The sequence below is a fragment of the Tamandua tetradactyla genome, chromosome 16 (genome assembly GCF_023851605.1).
Source record: "Tamandua tetradactyla isolate mTamTet1 chromosome 16, mTamTet1.pri, whole genome shotgun sequence".
Classification (NCBI taxonomy): Eukaryota; Metazoa; Chordata; class Mammalia; order Pilosa; family Myrmecophagidae; genus Tamandua; species Tamandua tetradactyla.
In genome coordinates, this window is record NC_135342.1 from 49399035 (window position 1) to 49420630 (window position 21596).

General features: G+C 47.4%; 2 protein-coding genes across 7 annotated transcripts in view; one reads left to right on the plus strand and one right to left on the minus strand.

The window, feature by feature from the left end:
* SLC6A2 (solute carrier family 6 member 2) overlaps window positions 1-1606 on the plus strand; it is a 40571-nt gene extending 38965 nt beyond the window's left edge. For all 4 annotated transcript variants that reach the window (XM_077132474.1, XM_077132477.1, XM_077132476.1 and 1 more), the window contains 2 exons: window positions 603-674; window positions 1437-1606. In XM_077132474.1, the coding sequence (XP_076988589.1) occupies window positions 603-674; window positions 1437-1460 (96 nt within the window). In that variant the 3' untranslated portion in view covers window positions 1461-1606. The remainder of the gene's footprint in view (window positions 1-602; window positions 675-1436) is intronic.
* Window positions 1607-17976: 16370 nt separating this feature from the next.
* CES1 (carboxylesterase 1) overlaps window positions 17977-21596 on the minus strand; it is a 32632-nt gene continuing 29012 nt past the window's right edge. For all 3 annotated transcript variants that reach the window (XM_077132480.1, XM_077132479.1, XM_077132478.1), the window contains exons 12-14: window positions 19650-19781; window positions 18616-18688; window positions 17977-18353 (exon numbers count right to left, since the gene is read on the minus strand). In XM_077132480.1, coding sequence (XP_076988595.1) covers window positions 18170-18353; window positions 18616-18688; window positions 19650-19781 — 389 coding nt within the window. In that variant the 3' untranslated portion in view covers window positions 17977-18169. The remainder of the gene's footprint in view (window positions 18354-18615; window positions 18689-19649; window positions 19782-21596) is intronic.

The following is a 21596-nucleotide window of genomic DNA, read 5'->3' on the forward strand; positions in this document are numbered from 1 at the left end:
CAGGAAGTCCCGACACCGGTGGGCCTTTGCTGGGTGGCCGGGAGGGCCCTGTGCCCTGTAAACTTGCCCTCCACTTGGGAACCAGGGCCTGATTTGAGCCACCCATAAGCTTTCGATTCTTCACACTTTGGGAGTTGGGGGGGGTTTCCCACCCTGTAGTGCCCCGGTCTCGTGCATTGATGTGACACTTCCTGAGGGCCCCCTGCACGTGTCTAGCCTTGGGGAGGCCCTCCCTCACCCCACCTGGGCCCTCATGCCCTCATGGCCCTCCAAGCGTTTCCCCTCCAGCACCTGCTCCCATTGTAATTTATAAAGTATCTGTGAATTTGCTTGTTGAATACCTTATTTGGACTGTAAACTCCCCTGGAGCAGAGACTGGGTTTCCTGAAATTCTGGATCTCCAGAGCTTGGCACCAGTGTAGGATGGCAGCGGGTGGCCCAATAAACATTTGCTGGATGAATGACTCAAAGTGAATCAACAGGGTCCACAGACAAGGGTCAGGAGTGTCTCTTATGGTGTCAGGGCTGAGAGTGCTGGCCGGGCCATGGGGCGGGTGTCCCCGAGCCAGGCTGAGGCCTCGTCCCTTCGCCATCTGTCACAGAGACTGGCCTATGGCATCACGCCGGAGAACGAGCATCACCTGGTGGCCCGGAGGGACGTCAGGCAGTTCCAGGTGAGTGCAGCCCAGACCCTTCCAGGAGGGGGCCATGGGGACCAGCCCTCTCTGCCTCCTGCTGGGGCATGCCCAGGGGGACCACACCCTCCTCTCCCTGGTCTCAGACGGAGGCAGCTGGGAGATGGGGGAATGAGCAGGGAGGCAGGGCCTGGCGGGGGACCTGGAGGGAGCTCCCTATTTTTAAAATAGGGAGCTAGAACCTGCTGACCAGACTGCTCAGATCCAGTCCATGCATTGTAACTGCGCATGTTGAAACTCCCCCATCCCACCCCCACCCCATCATAGAGGTCAAAGTCAGTGAGACCTTGTAAGGTCTTGAGTTCGTACAGCTCATAGGGGACAGAACTGGCACTTGAACCCAGATCCTGTGAGGCCGAATGCCCAGTTTTTCCTACAGTCTTGTTCTGCCTCTATAAATTGTCACCATGGATTGTCACCAGACTGGGCTGAGAATTTCTTTTCTCTGTAGGTACATGAGTAACATGTAGCCCTAAGGTCCACCCTTTCCCCCTTAACCACACCAGGGGTGGGGGTGGGTCCCGCGCTGCAGGCTTGCTGCGAAGAGCTTCGGGAAGGCTCTGTGCCCTTTCGGGGTCTCAGTGGCCATTGGGGAATCAGTGTATATGCTCTCTGCGGTCTGTGGCGTCAGCTGGGAGCGGCATCTCATTACTTGTCATGCCTGGCTCAGTTAGTTCTCTGTCTTCTTGATCCTTGCCCACCGCTGGCCTGTCCCCAAGTTCTCCCCATCTCTCTCTGCAGTTGCAGCACTGGCTGGCCATCTGAGTCCTGGCCCCGAGGAGGGACCCGCGGTGCCAACATCCAGGCCAAAGGCGTCTGCTTCATACTGCCGGCCACTCTCGGGATCGCTTTCCTGGAAGACACCCTTTTGGCTCCCCTCTTCTCTTTTCCCCTAACAAACGAGTCAGTGACTGGGTTTTGTCACCTTCTGTTCTTTTGGCCTGGGGGCTGTGAGCTCGGATTGATAAACCTCAAGGGAGAGGAGAAGAGGAGGGAATGAAAAAAATGACTTCTGTTGAACCTCTTTTGTTTTGGAGAGGCCCTCCCGCTTTGGGAGCCGACCCGGGCTGTGGTCCATGGAGAGGCATCTGCTGTGGCTCAGGCAGAACCCCCATGTTTGCTTATTCTGGGGATCCACAGAAGAAAATTTTCAGTCCACCGAATCAGAAGGAGGATGATGCTTTGAGTCAGACACCAAAACACAAACACACACCTACACAGAACCCAAAGCAAATAACCAAACCCCCCACGTAGTTTGGGGGGCAGGTGCCTAGGTCCTCACCCTCTGGCCCACCCCACTGAGCTCTCTGGTGCCTGAACCTCAGTCTGGGAGCTTGGATTTATGCACCCCTGAAGTGAAGCCTGTGATCATGGCTTTGGGGGTTCATGAGCTTTGTTGTTTTCAGTCTGGCCAATCTGAGTTTGATGTGTGAGTTCTGGGCCATTCCACCTGACTTCTTGGAGCAGGAGCCCCAGAGCCATGGGTATCAAGGGAAAGAATGAAGATCAACTGCAGAGCTGATACACTGGGCCAGCCCCGTCCACAGAACCACATGCTAGCCTTGCTCTGTCAGGCACAGGCAGCCCAGAAACCCACTCACAGTCCCTGACACCCCAGGGAACTTGGGGCAGGAACCCAGAGAGAACAGATGTGTCTCCACCATGGGGTTCTCTGCTGTCTCAGTGAGACCAGGTGGGGCAGCCTCAGTGTTCCTCATGTTTATTTACCATTCAGGACACCTGCAAAACTGCTCCCTGGGAATCCTGTCCGGCTTGGACCAGGGCTCTTGAGTGATAGGGGCCTGGCCCCCAAAACTTCCTTTGCCTCCCCTCGTGGACTAGACCTGGCACGTTGGAGGGCAAAGGTGGAACCAAACGCCCAGGTCCTCTGGAGGGAGACTGCAACCAGGTCACTCCAGTGGAGGGGAGAATATTCGGAGTTGAGAGAGCAGGTTGGTGGTTTTAGGGAATTTCTAGTTTATTACTGATACAAACTCCCTAGTGGTGCCCTCTGCTGGTGACCGTTGGTTTCTGCTCAGTAAGAGAATGGTCCTTGGTTTGGTAAATTGGTGTCATTCCTTTGTGGTATCTGTATATAGTTTGGGTCTGGGAAATCTAGACTCCTGGGTTCATTTTCTGATTAGGGGAGGCACTGTTGTGAATTTTGGGCAAAATACAAAACAAAAAACAAAAAACGAAAAACAAAAGGTCTTCCTCTGTGCCTCAGACCCTGGGAGTGTAGGGAGGCTGGCGTTGTAAAGGTGTTTGCATAAAATGGGGTGTTGCTGAGCCTGGTCCTGCAGTCTGTGGAGGGTTAAGGGGGGCAAACTGGGGCAGGGGAGATGATTTTCTCTCTGACAGCCCCGAGATGTTGCTGCTAAGTCAGGATCCTTAGATCCTTCTCTAAAGAAAAGAGGGAAAACCAGGAACCTTTTTCTCTTTCCATGTAAAGAGGCCAGCCCAAGGCGGAGACAGCACAAATGACAACGCAGGTCTTGGACACCTGTGAAAGGTGGGGCCTGGGGTCTGCCGGCAGGGCGGGCGATAAAGCAGGGCTTGGGAGATGAGAGCAGCGCAGCCCCTCACTGCTGGAATCCGACCCCAATAGTGACTTCCAATCCAGCGGTGACCGAGAACTGCTCCCTAGGTTTCAGGGTCTTTGTTCACAAAGCACTTCCACCCCTGTGGCCTCCCCGTCACCGGTGAGGACTGCAGGCGGCTTGCATCTCCCCCTTTCCCAGGTGAGAAGATCAGTTCCCAGCATATCTGTCGCTTTTGCTCAAGGTTTCTCAAGCTAGACCCTAAATTCAGATCCCTTGACTCCCAGCTCAGAGCACTTTGCTTAATATATTTTTTTCTTTTTTCTTTTTGCATGGGCAGGCACCAGGAATCGAACCTGGGTCTCCGGTATGGCAGGCTCAACTCTGCCACTGAGCCACCGTGGCCCGCCCCCAGCTCAGAGCACTCTGAAATACACTGCTCAATATGGGTCACCCACTAACAGCTGTAATTAATATAAAATCCATTCAAGAGGCAAAGAAGTATTTCTCAGCAAAAGAGCAATGTGATGGAAGAAGGGAAGAGGGGAGAGGATGTCATTTATTTTCATTTAGCTGGTTAGCAGAGAGGAAATTACTTAGCTGCTCTCTTTGGATGAAAATAATCACTCTTTGGAAGATGGGATTTGAAAAGCTGGGTCCTTTTGGCTGAAACGAGAGGGAACAGTCAGAAAAGCCTGAGTGTAGTAGAACAGGGCACAGTTCAGAAAGAACCTGCAATTTTCTCTTCGCCATCTGCATGTGGCCCTTCTGCCCCCAGGCATTTGTCCCAAGGGGGAACGGGAGCTGTGGTGCTAGCTGAATCAACACCGAACCAACGCAATGGTGCTGCCTCGCCATGGAAGTTGGCTCCTGAGCCTGGAGTTGGGGTAACATGGGGAGACCTGGCTCCAAGCCCAGGTTTCCTGCTTGGGGGCGGTAGGAGGCTCCCCCAGGAAGCCCTTTGAAGGTCTTTTGGAGGTGCAAGGAGACCTTCTGGGTTCATCTTTCCACCCACGCTTAATAGAGAATTGTTATGTACTTTTATCATACGTAATGTTTGACTTCTTTTTCAGGTCTTCTTTTTTAATAGCAGAGGTCACCCAGGACAAGGGTGCTCCTGTGTACTGTATATGGCACTTTTGATATTTTACCAGATTTTAAAAGAATTATTATTTTCCGTGAAATGTAAAATATCAGTTTAAGAGCATCATGTTAGCATCTGCTCAGCATCTGGTTATTTAGCATCCACTTGATAGTCTTGATTCCAGATGTAAATGAAACAAAAGAGAAGGGGAGTTGCCATCTCTTGCCAAATAGCTTGCTGAACAAAAGTTCCCAAAGCTGCCTTAACTCATGGAGGGAGCTCCCTGCAGGTGGGAGCTACTCCTCACCATCAGATGATTTTCCCTCCAGCCCTAGTAATGTGAGACTGAAGCATTTTTACCAAAGAATTAATTTCTTAGGAACACAAGCCACTGAGCTCATTTTGTTTGTTTATGTTCTTTGAAACAAAGAACAGAGAGGGAATGTGGTGTTGTGGAGACGGCACAGCATTTAGAGCTACACAGGCCTGGGTCTGAACCCTGGCTCTGCTGTTGACCCACCGAATGGCCTGGAGAGAGTGACTTCACCTCTCTGGGCTTCAGCTTCTTTATCTGTAAAATCAGGGGTGGGAGCAGATAAGCAAAGGTCCCATCAAGTCAAAACAACTTCTTGTCTCCATGATGATGTTCTCGTGCTAAGTTTACAATGAAGGAAGTTCCTCACTCACTGCGGGACTTCCCAAAATGATCCAATGACAAGTAATCTATTGAGCAGGGAAATGTCTGATTTCTGGCCTCCAAAAGTTTGATCTTTCTAGACATCCAGTAGTTCTATTCCTCTTTTCTCGGATATTTCTTCGGGAATACTTGGCACTGAAAATAAAATCCGACTCTTTTGTTTTGAAGCTTGTTTTGAGGAGTTTGAAGGTAACACATCGTCATGCCCTGCTAAGTCCCAGGATCTCCAGCTCCACGTGGGTGCAGCGTATGCTGTTGTTACACTCGCTGAAGTCGCCACAACACTGGTGATAGAAAGTCGCTTTGGGGGTACCTGCCCTTGTCCCTCTCTCTTTCCACTTCTCTGTAAATAGCAGCTGTTTCAGTGGTATCCTCTCGGTGTCATGGACTGTTCCAATGTCATGCAGATTTCTGTCTGGTCTGGATTTATTTAAAAAACTGTTCTATTCATGGAAATGTAAGTGTACAGAATAATAAAAGATATTTCCTGTGCCATGTGTCTGACAGTGGAGTTCAAAATGCTTTCTGCCATGGTGAAATACTATGAATTGCGTAATGCAAGTAGGTTTACCTACAGTCAGCTTCTAGCTGGTGAAAAAGAGCTTATGGTCATGGCGGCCCACCTTTTTTTTTTTTTTTTTTTTTTTTTTTTTTTTTTTTTTTTTTTTTTTTAAGGAAGGAAGGGAGGAAGAAAGGGAAACATTTTTAAACATTTTCTTGTTTTATTATATTTTGTTTGTTTGTTTGTTTTTTACATGGGCTGGGGCCGGGAATCGAACCGGGGTCCTCCGGCACGGCAGGCAAGCACTCTTGCCCGCTGAGCCACCGCGGCCCGCCCCCGTGGCCCACCTTTGAACCCAATAACTTCTAAAATAATTGTCTAGAGGTGGGAGGTAGATTTATAGTCCTAGAGTTGAGATTGGCATGTTCTTATTTAAACAACAGAAGGTGGATACCAAGTGATACTAGGTTTTAGTTACCCAGTCTTTTATTTTATTTTTAATTTCTAGGGCTGAATTTGATACACACTTACATTTTCCTGGGGAAAGGAATACTTTCACATTCAGACCCTTAAAGCTGAGCCCTGTCATCATGTGGGGAAAGATGTGATCTTAAACGTAATTATTTTTAATTCAAGTCAATAAGTAGATGATTACACCATTATAAAGGAGGCATTGCTAAATAATTCAGTCCATGTCTTCAAATGCGTAAAGGCTGTTAAGTGTGTATGGGGGGAGGGAATGCACCCTGGGGTTGAACTGGAAACAATGGTAGGAAGTAAAAGAAGACAACTTGCAAATAGAGACTGGGCTGTTGTTTAAAGGGGTGAGCTCCCAGCACTGGAGATATGCAAGTAGATTGCAGGCAATTTCTCTCAGATAAGTTGTAGAGGGAACTCAGAGTCAGGTAGCGATAGGGGAGGAAGGTTGCATAACCTTTAAGGTCCCTTCCATTTAGAGCATCTCTTTTTGGACAACCTTGTGAGTCCAGCCTTGTTCGGGTATAATGAAAGATGCAAAAAAAAATTTATGCAAAGGGGTTGGGAGGGGGTTGGCCTGTAGAAATATAGAGCTGGGCAGACATCCCAAAGACGATATTATTATTATGATCATTTTGTTTTAACCAAGAATTGAAATTAAGCTGTATTCTAATGAGTCAAACAAAACCAGCTATGTTTCCAGCATTCCTTTGCACATGCTGACATTTAGTAAGTTGTCCTATGAGAGTGGAGGAGGGAGGCTGGACCAGAAGGACAGCAGCAACTTTTCTGGGATTTTGGGGTTCCTCTAAGATAACAAAGCTTGCAGGAGAAGCCAGAGATAAACAGGTGACCTTGCTTTTGAATTTTCCCAAATTTAATTGTACCCCTGTTCTACTTTTGAAGATGATATAGCTTCACTTGGATCTCCTTTCAAAGACATTGGCATCTGTAGTCTTTTTTTAAGGCTTCAACTTGATCATCTGTGATTGATGATCAAGAATTATTAATGCATGAGTTATTGGATCAGGAGTTAGTGAATGGATAAACAGAACCATGAATAGATCAGGAATTATTAAAACTCAGTGTTCGTAGATGGGATTCAAAACTTTTGGAATCTTCTGAAATTAAATGGAAAATTGTGTTCGAATGAGTTCAAGTTTACCTTTTGGTGGAAAGAATCCAATTCATCAGATTCAAATGTATAGGACCCACAGGAATAGATTTGGGGGCTGATCTGAGGATTTCTGAGGATACAGGGCATCAGTCTCTGAGTTCCACTCAAGCTACAGGAGGAAGACAACAGAGCCTGACTATCCATCCCCCTCCATCCCACTAACTTTTCACTATAGCCCAGCCCACCTAGAATACTCGTTGGTTTGCCCGAAAACTATCCTGTGAAGTGACAGCAACAGGGACTACGTGCCCATTGGAACAATGAGGAAACTGAGGACTGAAGATGAGATATAACCTGCCCAAGGCCATACAAATATTCAAGAGCAAAGTCTGAGGTCCCCTCAGCCCAGACACACACACTTTCCACCTTATGTGTGGTGCCTTCTGGTGAGGACAGGGTTTGGACAAGTCCTGACAGGTGCCCCAGGGATGTGGGAAAGGACAGCAGGGAGAAGGAGGACTTGTTATCAGCTGAGAACTGCTGCAGGGTAGTAGAAGATCATTTTGTCACATGGCCCCCAAACAGGAAGAGTCCAGGTAGGTCTGGATGAGTCAATGCTATAAGGGTCAAGGCTATTAAGAAGTTTTGGACCACTAGTACCTGTTTGAGACCAACCTCTCTGATGTTTTGACTAAATTATGTTTGACTAAATTAAGCCACCATTAAGCCTTGGATTCCCTGTCTATAAAGTGAGAGGGTTGGATTAGGTGACTCTTTATAGAACCTTCTGGTTTGACTCTCGGAACTGTCACAGAATGGATTGACTAATTCACACTACAATGTGGATGACTACTTCATCAGGCAAGTAGTGGTAGACATGGTGAGGGTGGGTGGGGGGTTTGCTGCACTTTTCTCACTGTAGGAGCTGGCAAACCTTTCCTGTAAGAGTCTCTGTTGTAATTACTCAACTCTGTTATTATAGCATGAAAGCATCTTTATTTACAAAATGGGTGGTGGGCTGGATGTGGACTGCAGGCTGTGGTTTGCAGACTCCTGGTTTAGTGGAATGAGCAAAGCCTTTGGAGTCAGACTAGACCTGGATTTGAGTCTTGGCTCCACCACTTACTGCTGGGGGACCTTCAGCAAACTATGTAACAGCTCTGAGGCGTTCCTGTTTCTCAACTGTAGGGATAAGATTGCCAGGAGGGAGTTATCAGGAAGATCAAGCAAGATGATATATGCTTAACAGCAAGTTCTCTGGAACAATAGTGACTGAATCCAAGCCCTGGTTCAGTCACTCACTAGTGTGAGACCTTGAGCAAACTACCTAACCTCCCTTTACCCCAGTTTTTCATCTGTAAATGGGGATGACAATAGGACCACCTGGTAGCATCCTAGGATGGATTAAACATTAATATTGTATTAAGAACAGTACCTGCCCCGCAGCTGGTTATTATATATTTAGTACATACTAGTTAGGGAATGAAGGTTTATTTTCTTTCCCTCTTAGATTAGCTGTTACTGTGTTTCCATATAGTCAAAACAGTGTTTCTGTTCCTTTGTCCCCTCTATGTCCCCTCCTTAGGGCGGTTCCCCTAAGGTTTGAGTTCAGGCCTAAGTAGCCATATCTGGGTCTCCATGACCTGAGTGCATGTGACCACCCAGGCAGGAAGTTCAAGCTTTAGGAAATACCAGCCCCCATGGCTCAGCCAAACTCCTGCAGAACCAATTGCCCCACAAGCTCTCTGCTGTCAGCCCTCCTTAGACTTCTGGCAAGGGAAGTGCTCCCTACACTGGGCCAAGTCTCAGGGTGTTATGCCCTCAGTCTGGACCCCGAGGGGAGGAGTCAGATGCATGGTGGCCAGGGGATCCCCAAATAGTGTGTCACTTACTGGGCTCTGGTGTCCTTCTTGTCAGCTATCAACTCTGTAGGCCCAGGCCTGGGAGGGGCTGAGCTGGGCCAGACTAGCAGAGAATGAAAGAAAGGAATTGAGCTGCAGGAAATCAGGGAGGGGCGCCCTTGGCACCAGAGAAAACCCAGCAAGGACCACGACCTGGCCATACCCAGAAGTCACATACTTGTCATTTCTATGGCACAGAATGGCTGTGAGACAAAGGCAGTCCCCACCCTACCTGCAGCTTCGGGCTGCAGTCCACAGCCCCAATTACGCAGGAACTCAGAAGAGGAAAGGCCCAAAGCCAGCCCAGACCTGGCTGCAGGGAGCCTTACAGTCTCTAAAGGCCGCAGTCAGCCCAACAACTGTACACCTGCCGGCTACCCACCCCCAGCCCATTCCCTGCTACATTTCTGCTCTCACACCACTGCCCCCTAAACTTCCCTTGTCATTGCCCCCCACAAAAGACATGTTCAGGTCCCATGCCCCTATCCTGTGGGTGTGAATCCATCTGTAAATGGAACCTTTGAAGATGTTATTAGTGTGTGCCCAAACCGAAGGAGGGTGGCCTGAATCCAGTATGCCCATATAAGCAAAGGAAATCTGCTTATAGGAAAACAAGCCGCGGGAAGCAGCCAGAAGCTAGGAGTCAATAGAATCCAGAAGAGAAAAGAGAAAAAACACTGCCATGTGCATTGCTGTGTGAAGAAAAGAAAAAGGAACCCCAGAGATTGCTGGTCAGCTGGTCAGAAGATAACAACCCTGAAAGGAAGGAAGCCTTCTAGCCTCTGACACTGTTTGCCAATAAATTTCGGTTGTTACACCGACCCATTGTATGCTATTTGTTTTAGCAGCCAGGGAACTGAAAGTTTTACAAATAAATGTGAGTAGGTAGGAAAAGTCACAAATATGGAATCTGCAAAGAATGAGGATGGATTGTACACACGTCTTTAAATGACTACAAAGTATTAGGAAGCAGATGACTTGCCCTAGGCCTTGTGGTAAGAGATGGTTCATCTAGAAAATCTCCTAGGCCCTGGGGAAAATTCCTATATTGGCTTTCTCCAAACATATCTCAATTCCAAGTTCTCTAGTTCTGGAAGCCAGATAAAGTTTCTCTCTGGGCTCATTGTAGGATAGTAATAATTACCATTATCTTAGGCTAACAAGTGACTGCAAGTAACATAAATCTGAGTATGGTTTCTTAAATGTTTTTTTTTCTCATTTTCTTGTAACAAACATGCAATGGGTCAGGGAGAGAGGTGATCAACAGGAAGGAGAGGGAGGAATGCCTTTGTGAGGGCTTTTAGTGAGGGCCCCTCTTGGCCATGTATAGAAGCTTGGGATGACTGGAGCTGTCCAAGGAAGTCATTGAGGTTTAGACTTCTCCCAGCTTCCTGGTCCAGCACCCCAGTCTGTGGCTTTCACCCCCTGAGACAGCATGCCTACCTTCAGGCAGGAAGAAGTGCAGAAGCTTGCTGAGTCTTTCCCCTGGTAATCTGGAGAAAAGCAGCTTTCCTAGAACCCCACCAATATGCCTGCATCCATCTCACTGGCTGCCTCCACATAACCTGGAAATCCCTCACTGGCAGGAAGTCTGTGGAGTAAAAGTTCTCACAGGGTGCACTGCTGCCCAGAGCAGAACCAGGATTCTGATAGGAAGAGGATAAGGAGGATGTTGGGGATTCTGGTCACTGTGTTGCTTGCTCTCCATGATTTTTTTCACTCTGAATTCCATCCTCTGCTGAGCAAGAGGGGGTCTCTTGTAGAAAGCTCCCTGAACCGAGCAGCCGTAAATCATGGCTTTACTGTTCTGGGTACTGAGATGAATTACTTTCTTGGTCCCAAGTTATGTAGATTCAGGCTGCAGGTCTTGCGGAGTGAGCATTCACTCTGCATTCACAGCGGCAGCCCTGAGTTGGGGATGGGCATGTCTGCTGAGCAGGGTGCTTCTGCCTGCTCCATGTTTCCTCTCACCTTTTCTAGCAATAGAGGAAGCTGATTAAAATGTAAAATAGGCACTGTGGCCACCTAGTGGCACCAACACATATTCTTGTTGCAGGCGCAGAGGGAAGAGGAGAGGACCTTTGTTCTTTGGGTCCTTCTCAGAGCCTATTTGAACCCTCAATACCTCTTCAAGTCAGGGGAGTGAAAAGTGGTCCTTGTCAGCATGAAAGGGGCCATTTAATATTTAATTTTTTTTTATCTTAGAGGGATTCATTGATTCACTCATTCGTTGATGAGAGTCATGCCCAGTCCTACTATGAACTAGGAAGGAAGGAGAGAACACTAAGAATGAATAACCCTGTCCTCCAGGAACTCACAGTCTGATGGCAAAAACAGATGGAGTGCTGATAAGCACCTACTGCATGCTTGTTTAAACCCCTCTAGTGGCTTCTCATGACTTCGAGGTAAATGCAAGCCAACAGCATTCCTCTCATCAGCCTCTCTCCTCCAATCACTCTGTACTGGCTGCAGCTTCCTGAGCACACTCCTATCCACTGAGTCTCACCCCACGACCTTTTCTTCTGTCTTTGATACTGGCAACTCCTATGGGTTTCCTAAGAGTCACGTCCTTAAAAAAGCCTTTCCTACCGTACCCTGTCTTCGCACTTACCACAATTCATTGAAGTGAACTGCAAGGGGACCAGTAACTTTTGGAATAAAAGACAGCAATCATGACTTAATTTTACTTATATCCCCAGTGCCCAGATGAGTATCTGACACATAGTAGGTCCTCAGTAGATGGGTGAGTTTACAGAGATAAGTAAGACAAGGCCCATCTCACAGTCTGGAAAAAAATCAGTGATAGAATCTTAGAGAGATCAGAGAGGGCTCCCCAAACAGATGACACTTATGCTGAGTCTTGAAGAAAATTCCAGATCATGAGAATAGCAAGCATGACATCACAGAGGCATGCAGCAGTACGGAGAGTACAAGGATCTGTAGAAATTGCAGGATTCACGTGGAGGAGCAGGAAAAGAAAAGAAAATCTAGAAGATGAGGGAGCTCCCATGCTGGGATTAGGAGGTAGAACATTTTCCAGGGGGCAATGGGGAGCCATCGAAGAGTTATAGACTGGCAAACTGATGTGATTTTACTTGAGTGTTAGATGGTCTATCAGCGAGTGATTGCTGCATAAGAAACCATACCCAATCATGAAAGAAGCACCATACATTTAGGTCATGAATCTGGGGGCTACCTAGGACGTTCTGCTGATCTGGACCAGGTTCAGCTGATCTCTGCTGGCTGGTCTCGAATAGCCTGCCCCAGTGGCTCCCCTCCATGTGGTTTTTCATTCTCCAGCAGATTAGCTTGGACTTGGTCACGTGACAGTCACGTGGGCCTAGCAGAGCGAGTGGCCTGGGTTGAGAAGTGGTCCACTTCACTTCTGCCATATTTTACTGCCAAAGCAAGTTACGAGGGAGGCGAGCCCAGACTCTGGAGGAGCTGCAAAATCACATTACAAAAGGCATGGACATAGCGGGGGGGGGGGGGGGGGGGGGGGGGGGGGAACAACTGTGGCCGTCCAGAAGGAACACCCTGGCCCTTAGGAGAGTAGCACAGAGACAAGTGGGGATTCTGTGAGACCAGGTCAGGTGGGAAGCAAAGGCTAGAGTCTTTGCAAAGAAATGCCACGTGAGTGAAATTTCCGCGGCACCAGGACCTGAGTTAGTTCTGCTTTGGGGGCCGGGGTGGGTACCCGGGCCAGAAGGCATTTCCTCTCAGCTGGACGTAGGAGTAAGACTTGGAAAGCTCCTACCCAAGCAGCCGCTGCACAGTTGGGGCTCTAGAGGCTGAAAGAACCACGAGACCAGCCTGAATGCTGCCCATAAACATGTCGGCAGGGGCACAGGCACCGTTCTGTTGCGACCTTGGCGGGAGCCTGGGCTCAGGTGTGGTTCCGGTTCCGGTTTCGGTTCCGGTTGTGGTTCCGGATCCAACCCTGAAGCAGGTGTTGTAATACTGGCACTGCCCACCAGAGGGCAGCAGAAGAACGTCCACCAGATTGGCGGCCTTTGGCCAGATCCCACCTCTTGACTTGCCTTGGAGATTATGGCAGCCCCGGCAAACGAGTTTAAAATTCAGTTTCGTGAATAGGAAGGCAGGACTGCTTTGCACACAAGGACTCGGGCTCGGCAACCACACTGCTGAAGTTCATGTCCCAGCGTTGTCACCAGGGCCAGCCTCACAGTGTGTGACCTGTGCAGTCACCAGGGGCCCCCGCAGGTATGAGGTTCTCTGCCACTGTCTGGAGAGCCTTGATAATTTTCTAACAAGGAATCCTGTATTTTTACTTTGTTCTGGGCCCCACAAATTATGTAGCAGCTGGTTCTATCTGTCCCTCATTAGCTGAGCGTTCCCGAGCTTGTGTCAACCTTCATGGGGCTAAAGCTGTGGTGAAGGTTATTCGAATTAATACAAAGAGTATATAGAACACATTACAACATGCAATAACTTTTAGCTACTGTTATGGTTATATTTGTTATATTATATGACTATATTATTATAGGGTTCAGAGGTATAATGAGCAGATGACCAAAGGCTGATGTCACTTCTACTTTGTAAAGACCCACATGTCTGTCTGTCGGTCCACCCATGAGCCCGATGGTCAAGCACTTGCTAGGGGACCACAGATGGACTCCAGCCTTGATGCTGCGCCGGAGGAGCCCACAGTCTAACAGCAGAGCCTCCATGGTGTCATTTTTTATATTCTCAAGATCTGGAATTTCCTTCAAGACTCAGCACAAGTGTCATCTGTTTGGGGAGCCCTCTCTGATCTCTCTAAGATTCCATCACTGATTTTTTTCCAGACTGTGAGAAGGGCCTTTTCTTATTCATCTCTGTAAACTCACCCAGCTCCTGAGGACCTACTATGTGTCAGATACTCATCTGGGCACTGGGGATATAAGTAAAATTAAGTCATGATTGCTGCCTTTTATTCCAAAAGTTACTGGTCCCCTTGCAGTTCACTTCAATGAATTGTGATAAGTGCAAAGACAGGGTACGGTAGGAAAGGCTTTTTTAAGGACGTGACTCTTGGGAGACTGATTGGAGTTCCCAGTATCAAAGAGAGAAGCAAAGGCCATTGGGGTGAGACCCAGGGGATAGGAGTGTGCTTGGGAAACTGCAGCTAGTTCAGAGTGACTGGAGGAGAGAGGCTGATGAGGAGAGGAATGCTGTGAGCTTGCATTTGCCTTGAAATCATGAGAAGCCACTAGAGGGCTTTAAACAAGCATGCAGTAGGTGCTGATAAATGCTTCTTTATCAGCACTCCATCTGTCTCCCCCATGTGAGCTCCTGGTTCATAGTAGGACTGGGTGTGGTTCTGGTCCACGAATGGTCAATCAATGAATCCCTCTGAGATATAACATTACAAAATCAAATGGACCTCTTCGTGCAGAGAAGGACTTCCCTGATCCTGTCTGCCCGGGCATCTTATCTTGGGCATGTGTGTGTGTGGCCCCAGAAATTCCACCCCCACCCCCATTTACACGGTTCTGAATGCCCCGTCTCCCCTAAAACAGTTCCCGCACAGTCCTGGGCACTGCGCTGCGTGTTCTGCAGCCAGCAATCCCTGCCCCAGGCAGCAAGCCATGACTGCTCTCCCCCAGTGCTCTGCAGGAGAGCTCTCCGAGCTGCCTTCCACGTGCAGGGCTAGTTCTTGGATGGTGCCTCCCTCAGGTCACTGCCTCACAGACTGGGCCAGACATACCTGCTCCCCCATTCGCACGAGGACCTCCTGGTTCCCTCTGGCACCTGTGCTGGGAGCCTGGGCTGGATCTGCCCTAAGCCACGAACGGGACAGGGGAGGGGCCAGCAGGGCGCGGGAGATCCTGCCGCCTTCAAGTTGTCCTTTCCTTCATTCCTGTCTTTTTCTCAGGTTGCTTTTTTAAATTTCTTGCCTTTTTCTTACGTTGTTTGCCCTGCAACTGAAGCTCTTTAACAATTTCTAGAGCTTTTAGGAACCTGTTTCTGCCAGTTCTTGCTAGTTGTTCAAAGCATCTGTGGGCTAACTCTGTTTTTAGTCTTATAAAACTTTTTGCATGATGAGCTTTTTACTTGTACCAGGTCTGCTAATAATTCTGTTTGTTTGAAAATATATTTATTTCTCCTTTATTTTTTGAAAAATATTTTCTCTCGATACAGAATTCTGGATTGAAAGATTTTTCTTTCATTACTTTAGAGATGCCATGCCGTTGTCTCCTGGCTTCAGGTCGTCCATCGTTACTCTTTTCTTTATTCCTCTATGAAAGGTGCCCTTTTTTCCTCTGGCTTCTTTCAGGATTCTCTCTTTTTGTGTCTAGATATGAATGTTGTCCTTATTGTTTGATCATGCTTAAGGTTTCTCTGAGCTTCTTCAACTACGCTTTATCTTTCGCTTTTGAGGAAAATTCTCAACGATTGTATCTTCAATAGTTTTTCTACTTGTTCTCTCTTCTTATTCTAGGATTCCATTTAAATATATGTTAGACTTCTTGATATTGTCACCACTCTTGGATCATTTGTTCTGTTTGTTCAAGTCTTTTTGTTTCCATTTGGGTGATTTATATTCACCTTTATCCAAGTCCACGGATTCTTTCCTTTCCTGTGCCAAGCCTGCTAAAGGCAATCTTCCCCTCTATTTACTTTTTTCCCCTTGTATTCCCATTTGGTTTATTTCTTATAGTTTCTGTAGCTCTATAAGAGATTGGAATTACCCAATTCTATGAGAGAATTGGAATTACCCACCTGTTCTTGCAACTTTTCCACTAGAATCTTTACCATATTAGTTATGGTTATTTTAAATTCCCTGTCTGTTAGTTCCAACATCTGGGCCATCTCTGGATTTGATTTATATATATATATATTTTTTTTTTGAGATATCTTCACACACATACAATCTATCCAAAGCATACACTCAATGGTTCACAATATCATCAGCATAGTTGTGTATGGCTCTGATTTTCCTGAGAGCTTTGCTTCCTGAGAGTGGGTTGCTTTCTTGCATGCCTGCGTGTGTGATTTTGGATGGCATCTTGTGCATGGTGTGTAAGACAGTAGAGACGGACGTGAGAAGCATTTATGATTAGGAAAGGACCTGCCTCCTCCTCTGCTAGGCTGACGGTGCGTGGGAGTGGGTTCAGACACCCTAGCCGGGAGTTGAGCTGGGTTTAGAGTTGTTGTTTCTACGGCTATCTTCAGTGCACCACCTGCTCCAAATTCTTGTAGGGTTACTTTGTGCTTCTGGTGACGACGGATTTGCTGAAGGGTTTTTTTTCCAGGTACCTGCTCCACCCTCAGCTATAGGCCTCCCCTGTGCACCTAGAGAGCCTCTCTCTCCAGCCTAGGAGGAGATTCTGTCACCCGGGGTGGGCTAAGCAGTGGCAGCAGTGGGGGTGGGGGTGGCATCAGGGTAGCAGGGGCGGGTCCAATACCTTAGGTGTGCCCTGTGTCCCTGGGTCTTGGAGATGGTGCTTTTTCCATTATCCTGCCCCTCCTCAGAAGTAAAGGGCTCTAATAATCTTCCCCCAGGACAATTTCTTGCCCCTCTTCCTCACGCTAGCCTCAGTAGGTCTTCACCTGTGCCTGGAGAGAGACAGGGTTTGCTGCCCTTTCCCCAATCACATGAAGGGTAACAGAGTTGTGGCTGGAAGAGACAGCCTCCAGGAGGGGCCAGGGAGGATGCTGTGCATGTCCTTTCAAGGAGAAGGTTCTGGGCAGGTCTCGTGCCTTTATCACAGCAGCAGCTGCTCATTGCCTCCTGGCCTGGCCCACTGAGGGGCACATTCTCTGGTCTCACTACCTGCCCCCAATCCTTCTCATGAGCACCTGACAGGGTTCCAGGGAGAAGAGTCTGCCTGGAACGATGGACTCCCTGAAGCCAGGAGACAACGGCATGGTATCTCTAAAGTAATGAAAGAAAAATCTTTCAACCCAGAATTCTGTATCGAGAGAAAACATTTTTCAAAAAATAAAGGAGAAATAAATATATTTTCAAACAAACAGAATTATTAGCAGACCTGGTACAAGTAAAAATCTCATCATGCAAAAAGTTTTATAAGACTAAAAACAGAGTTAGCCCACAGATGCTTTGAACAACTAGCAAGAACTGGCAGAAACAGGTTCCTAAAAGCTCTAGAAATGGTCTGCCTGGGTTTCAACTCCCCTTGGGTCTGCAGCTACCAGAGATTTTATATCTTCCTACTAGCCTGCACTAAACCTTTAGCACATCATTTAACATTTTAGATTAATTCTTACTTGCTTGCCTGGTAGCTCACCTTCTTTTTGTGTTCTCCTGGTTCCTCCAGGGTCCACACCCCATCTCTCCTCCACAGTGCCTGCTTTTCCTTCAATTTCAGCCTAGTCATTTGACATGCAACCTTGGTTCTTTGATGGGTTCATGAAAAATTATAACTTTGAGGATCATCCAGATTTTTTCTTGCCGTTTGGCTGGGAATAACACTCCTTCAGCTTTCTGCATCCCAGCAGAAACTGAAATATCGTCTCAGGATGACACTTCAGGGACTTTCTCCAAGATGGTTACTGTCTGAAAAGTGGTCCAGGCTGCAGAGGGAGACGGCCTCCGGGAGGGACCAGGAAAGATGCTGTGTGTGTTAAGGAAGGTAGCACAGACCTGTGGAAGGGTCAGATAGGGTCTTGTAATGGAGCCACTGGGTCAGCATTGTAACCCTTCATGGTCGCTCTCCATGCACCCTCAACCTGTGCCACCTCCATGTCCACAGGTGTTTCCACATTGCACAGAAGGATGGTGCTCTCTGGTCATCCCAAATCCTGCTGTTGGAAGTTTTTGATGACCCAGAGAAATAGAGCAGACCTAGAGATCCCCTCAGCAGACACCAAAGCCCAGTCTGCTAGACTCTGATTGTCCAGAGACCAGCCATTCCTAGCAGAGGTCATTTTCTGCCATTTGATGGTGTCCCCTTTCTGAGAAGGGTGCATTAATCTCCAGCCCAAGACACAAGAACTGACTTGGTCTCCAAAAGATTTATTCCCATAACAGAGGCCATGAGTACAGAAATTCACCCTCCCTGGACTCTGCCCATCCCCACCAGATGATTCTCCAGCCTCCACAATAACATGCCTCTTCGGCCTACAAACACCTTTCGTAGATACCCTTGACTTGGATCTCCAGGACCAATAAACTGGCTGGGTTTCCCATTACAGCTCAATGTGTTCTGTCTGTGGTGGCTTCTCTGCTGCCTCCTTGGCCAGGAGCTCGGTCCAGAAAGCCGTTTCCTTGCCTTTCAGCTTCTGGGCTGCCTTGGTGGTCAAGGCGATCTGAAGGTACCCTTCCTCCTGGTCATATGCTGGCCAACGGGGCAGCCCCTCACCATTGGGGTTCCTGGGAACAGAATCAAGTAGACAATACACAAATGCTCCAAAGCCACCCTCTGAGACTTGCAGGGTTCACCTGGTTTCATCTCTCCCAAGAGGCTTGGCATATCTCTAGACACAGGGGCAGCCAGCTTGTTTTTAGAGAGTTCCTACTGTTGGAGTGCTATGGCTACAGGGCCAGAAGTTTGACCACTCAAACTTTAGAAGCTACTCCTTCCCACTGTGTATCCCCCTCCCCAAACCTGCTCCGTCTCTGCCACCAGCCTCACCCATTTCGAGCAAAGTTAGCCCAGAACTTCATCACCATCTTGCTGAGTTTGATCTCCTCTTCAGAGGCACCTTCTGTGGGGAAGAGAAAAAAAAAGCCTTTGCTACTGAAAGTGTGGTTCATGGACCAGCAGCCTCAATACTGGGAGCTTGTTAGAAGGGCAGACTGTCAGCCTTTATTCCAAACTACTGAATCAAAATTTACATTTTAACAAGATCCTGAAGAATTTGTGCATATTTTAAATTTGAGAACTGCTGGTCTAGGAATCAGTGATGGGTCTGCAGTGGACCCAGAAGTGATCTGCATTTGCCTTTTGCATCCACATGGCCCTCACTGCTCCTTCACCATCAAAATGGGTTTCTGGTGCAGCAACCTCACCTCCCAGGAATGCTTTCCCTTGGTTTTTCTCTCAGTCTCCTTCATCCACCCACATTCTCAAGGAGTCTAAAGAAATGGAGCTGAAATGGTCGTTAGGGGCCCTCTAATCCGTAGATGCCCAGAAGCACTGGATGTCAGTAACACATAAGGTGAGTCATAAAACATCTGTAATTGCTAATATGTATGGTAATAAAGATATTCGTGAGTTTATGAAATACATGAATATTTAAAGGTTATGACTTTTAGGTAGATAGTGTAGATATAGATGTGACAGGTAGACAGACGGACATGCATTCAAAAGACTGAGTTTTCAGTAGATTGGTAGATAGACAGGGAGACATACATAAGACCCAATTCAAAATTATCACCAACCCTAACCTTACGCCTACTTACATTCTGATATGATCTGCGAGTGGGAGATAAGGAGACGAGAAGGTAGCATGACCCACCAACTGTCTTACTGATGCCCCTGGCATGGATTCTGAGAAAATCATTCTTATGTATCTTAGAGCAGGAGAAAGGCTGGGAATAGTTGAACCCTGTTTTTGTGAATTCAGGAAACTAAGGGAGAGAAGGAGGAACTTGCCCAAAGCCACCAAACCAAGACTTGAGTCCAGATCTCCTAACCCAAGCTTATAGGTAGCCAAGAACAATCACCTCTTAAAATTGGGGTCCCGAAGACAGAGAAGAGCTCATCCCCATGGTCTGCTGTCAGCGTCTTGGGTTTCATATCTAATGAGAAGCTTGGATGATGCTGAAACTCATACATGAAGGTGGGGGCTCCGGCATCTGGGGAAACAAGGATTCACGCACAGTTTGTTTTACCAAGTACCCTGGGATGGCATCAAGGTCAGGGCTGGGGAGGGGCTGGGGAAAGCTGAGCACTCGGGAACTTGGCCCCATACCTGGATCCTGACACACACCAGCAACATGAATAACTGCTGCCTCTGTCTGTGTTAGGAACCCCGCCTGCCTCTACAGAAGGCCTCTGGTTACCAGCACAGGAGGGAACCCGAGTTCCAGGAAAGCTCAGTGACGAGCAAGTGGAAGTGGAACAAGGGACTGAGATAAGGATTTGTTGAATGAATAAATAAGTACTGAATGAATGAATGGAAGAATGAATTTTGTAAGTCCTGGGTCAATACATTCAAAATGACTATCATGATAGGGGCATTAGGACAGTTCATTCAAACCCCTTTGCCTATGATGCATTCATACCCACGAAAAGCTATATACATTCAGTTTACACTACCATACTTCATTGATTACAAACAAGTTTAATTCCTTAGAGAACACCTGCAGCCTTCTTGCTATCTTCTATTCTGTCTAATTTGGGGCATTTCTAGTATTTTTCTCACCCATTCTGAAATAGGCAAGTTTCTCACATGAAAGCAAGGGTATTTAAATACACACGTACACAGGAAGGGAACAATCTGTCTCTTGTGCATCAGGAAACCACAGACTTGGCGTTTCATATTTCTCGGACGCTCCACTTATCTTGCTTCCTGCTTAGCCCCAGAAGTGTTAAGGTGGGGGTGGACATGAGAAGGAACTATGGAATGACAAACAGATCCTTTCTCTCTCCTCTTCCTTGCCTGCCTCTCTTGCCCCGAGGCTCTCTATCCAACCCCCCAGAAGAGACGTGCATTTTCCTGCTGATAGGTTCATGGGAGCCCCCAGGCCCTGCTGCGGCAGGGCTGACTCCTGGGCCACCAAGTTGGGAGAACCCAGGGAGGAGTGAGCTCTCAGGCCCCAGGTCAGACAGATGGGGAAATTTTATAACTTTTTCCTCCCCTGAGTCCAATAAGAAATTTGAGAAATACAGAAAAAAGAAAGATGAACAGAAAGATCACCTATAATCCCATTGCTTAGAGAAAGATTCTATTGATATTTAAACACAGGTCCCGTTTATGGGCATAAAACTGGGACAAAATTATACATGCTAGTTGTAATATACTATCATCATTTCTTCACATTGATGATTATTCATCTATAAAATGACTTAATATATGTCTCCCAACACAAGGACGTAGTGTAATTGATCTCATCGTCTCTTTCCCCCATCACTGAATGTTTGGTTTAACAAAAGTGCTGTTTGAATAAGCACTCCTTCTGCGGCCCTGCAGTCCACTTGCTAAGCGGGTGCTGCAGAGACAGACTTTGCCGAAAGGAAATGGCTTAACATTGCCTCTGTCGCTCAGAAGTGTTGGAAAGGAACTCAGAACCCAACCATCGAGGAAAGGTCATTTATGAATAAGATAACGTATTGTAGGCAGCATTCTCTGCTTAAAACAATTGAGACTTATACAATTTCTACAATCACAGCCCAAGTCTTCAGAGAAAAGTACAGCACAGCTTGGGTAATTATTGGGAACAAGAGAAGCAGAGACAAAGGGGAAGTATTGTAATCAAAGACATGTACATGAAAACTCAGTGCGCTGTTCTTTTTTGCATATGGGGTAGGGCTTATGAAATTGGCAGCATGACTTTTTTTTTTTTAATTTTAGTATCCCAAGTGGGAAAGAGTTAAGAAATTCATGCTTTTAGATAGTGGAAAACAATTTCACAGTATGTATCAAGGATTTCAAAATGTTCCTGGAGTCC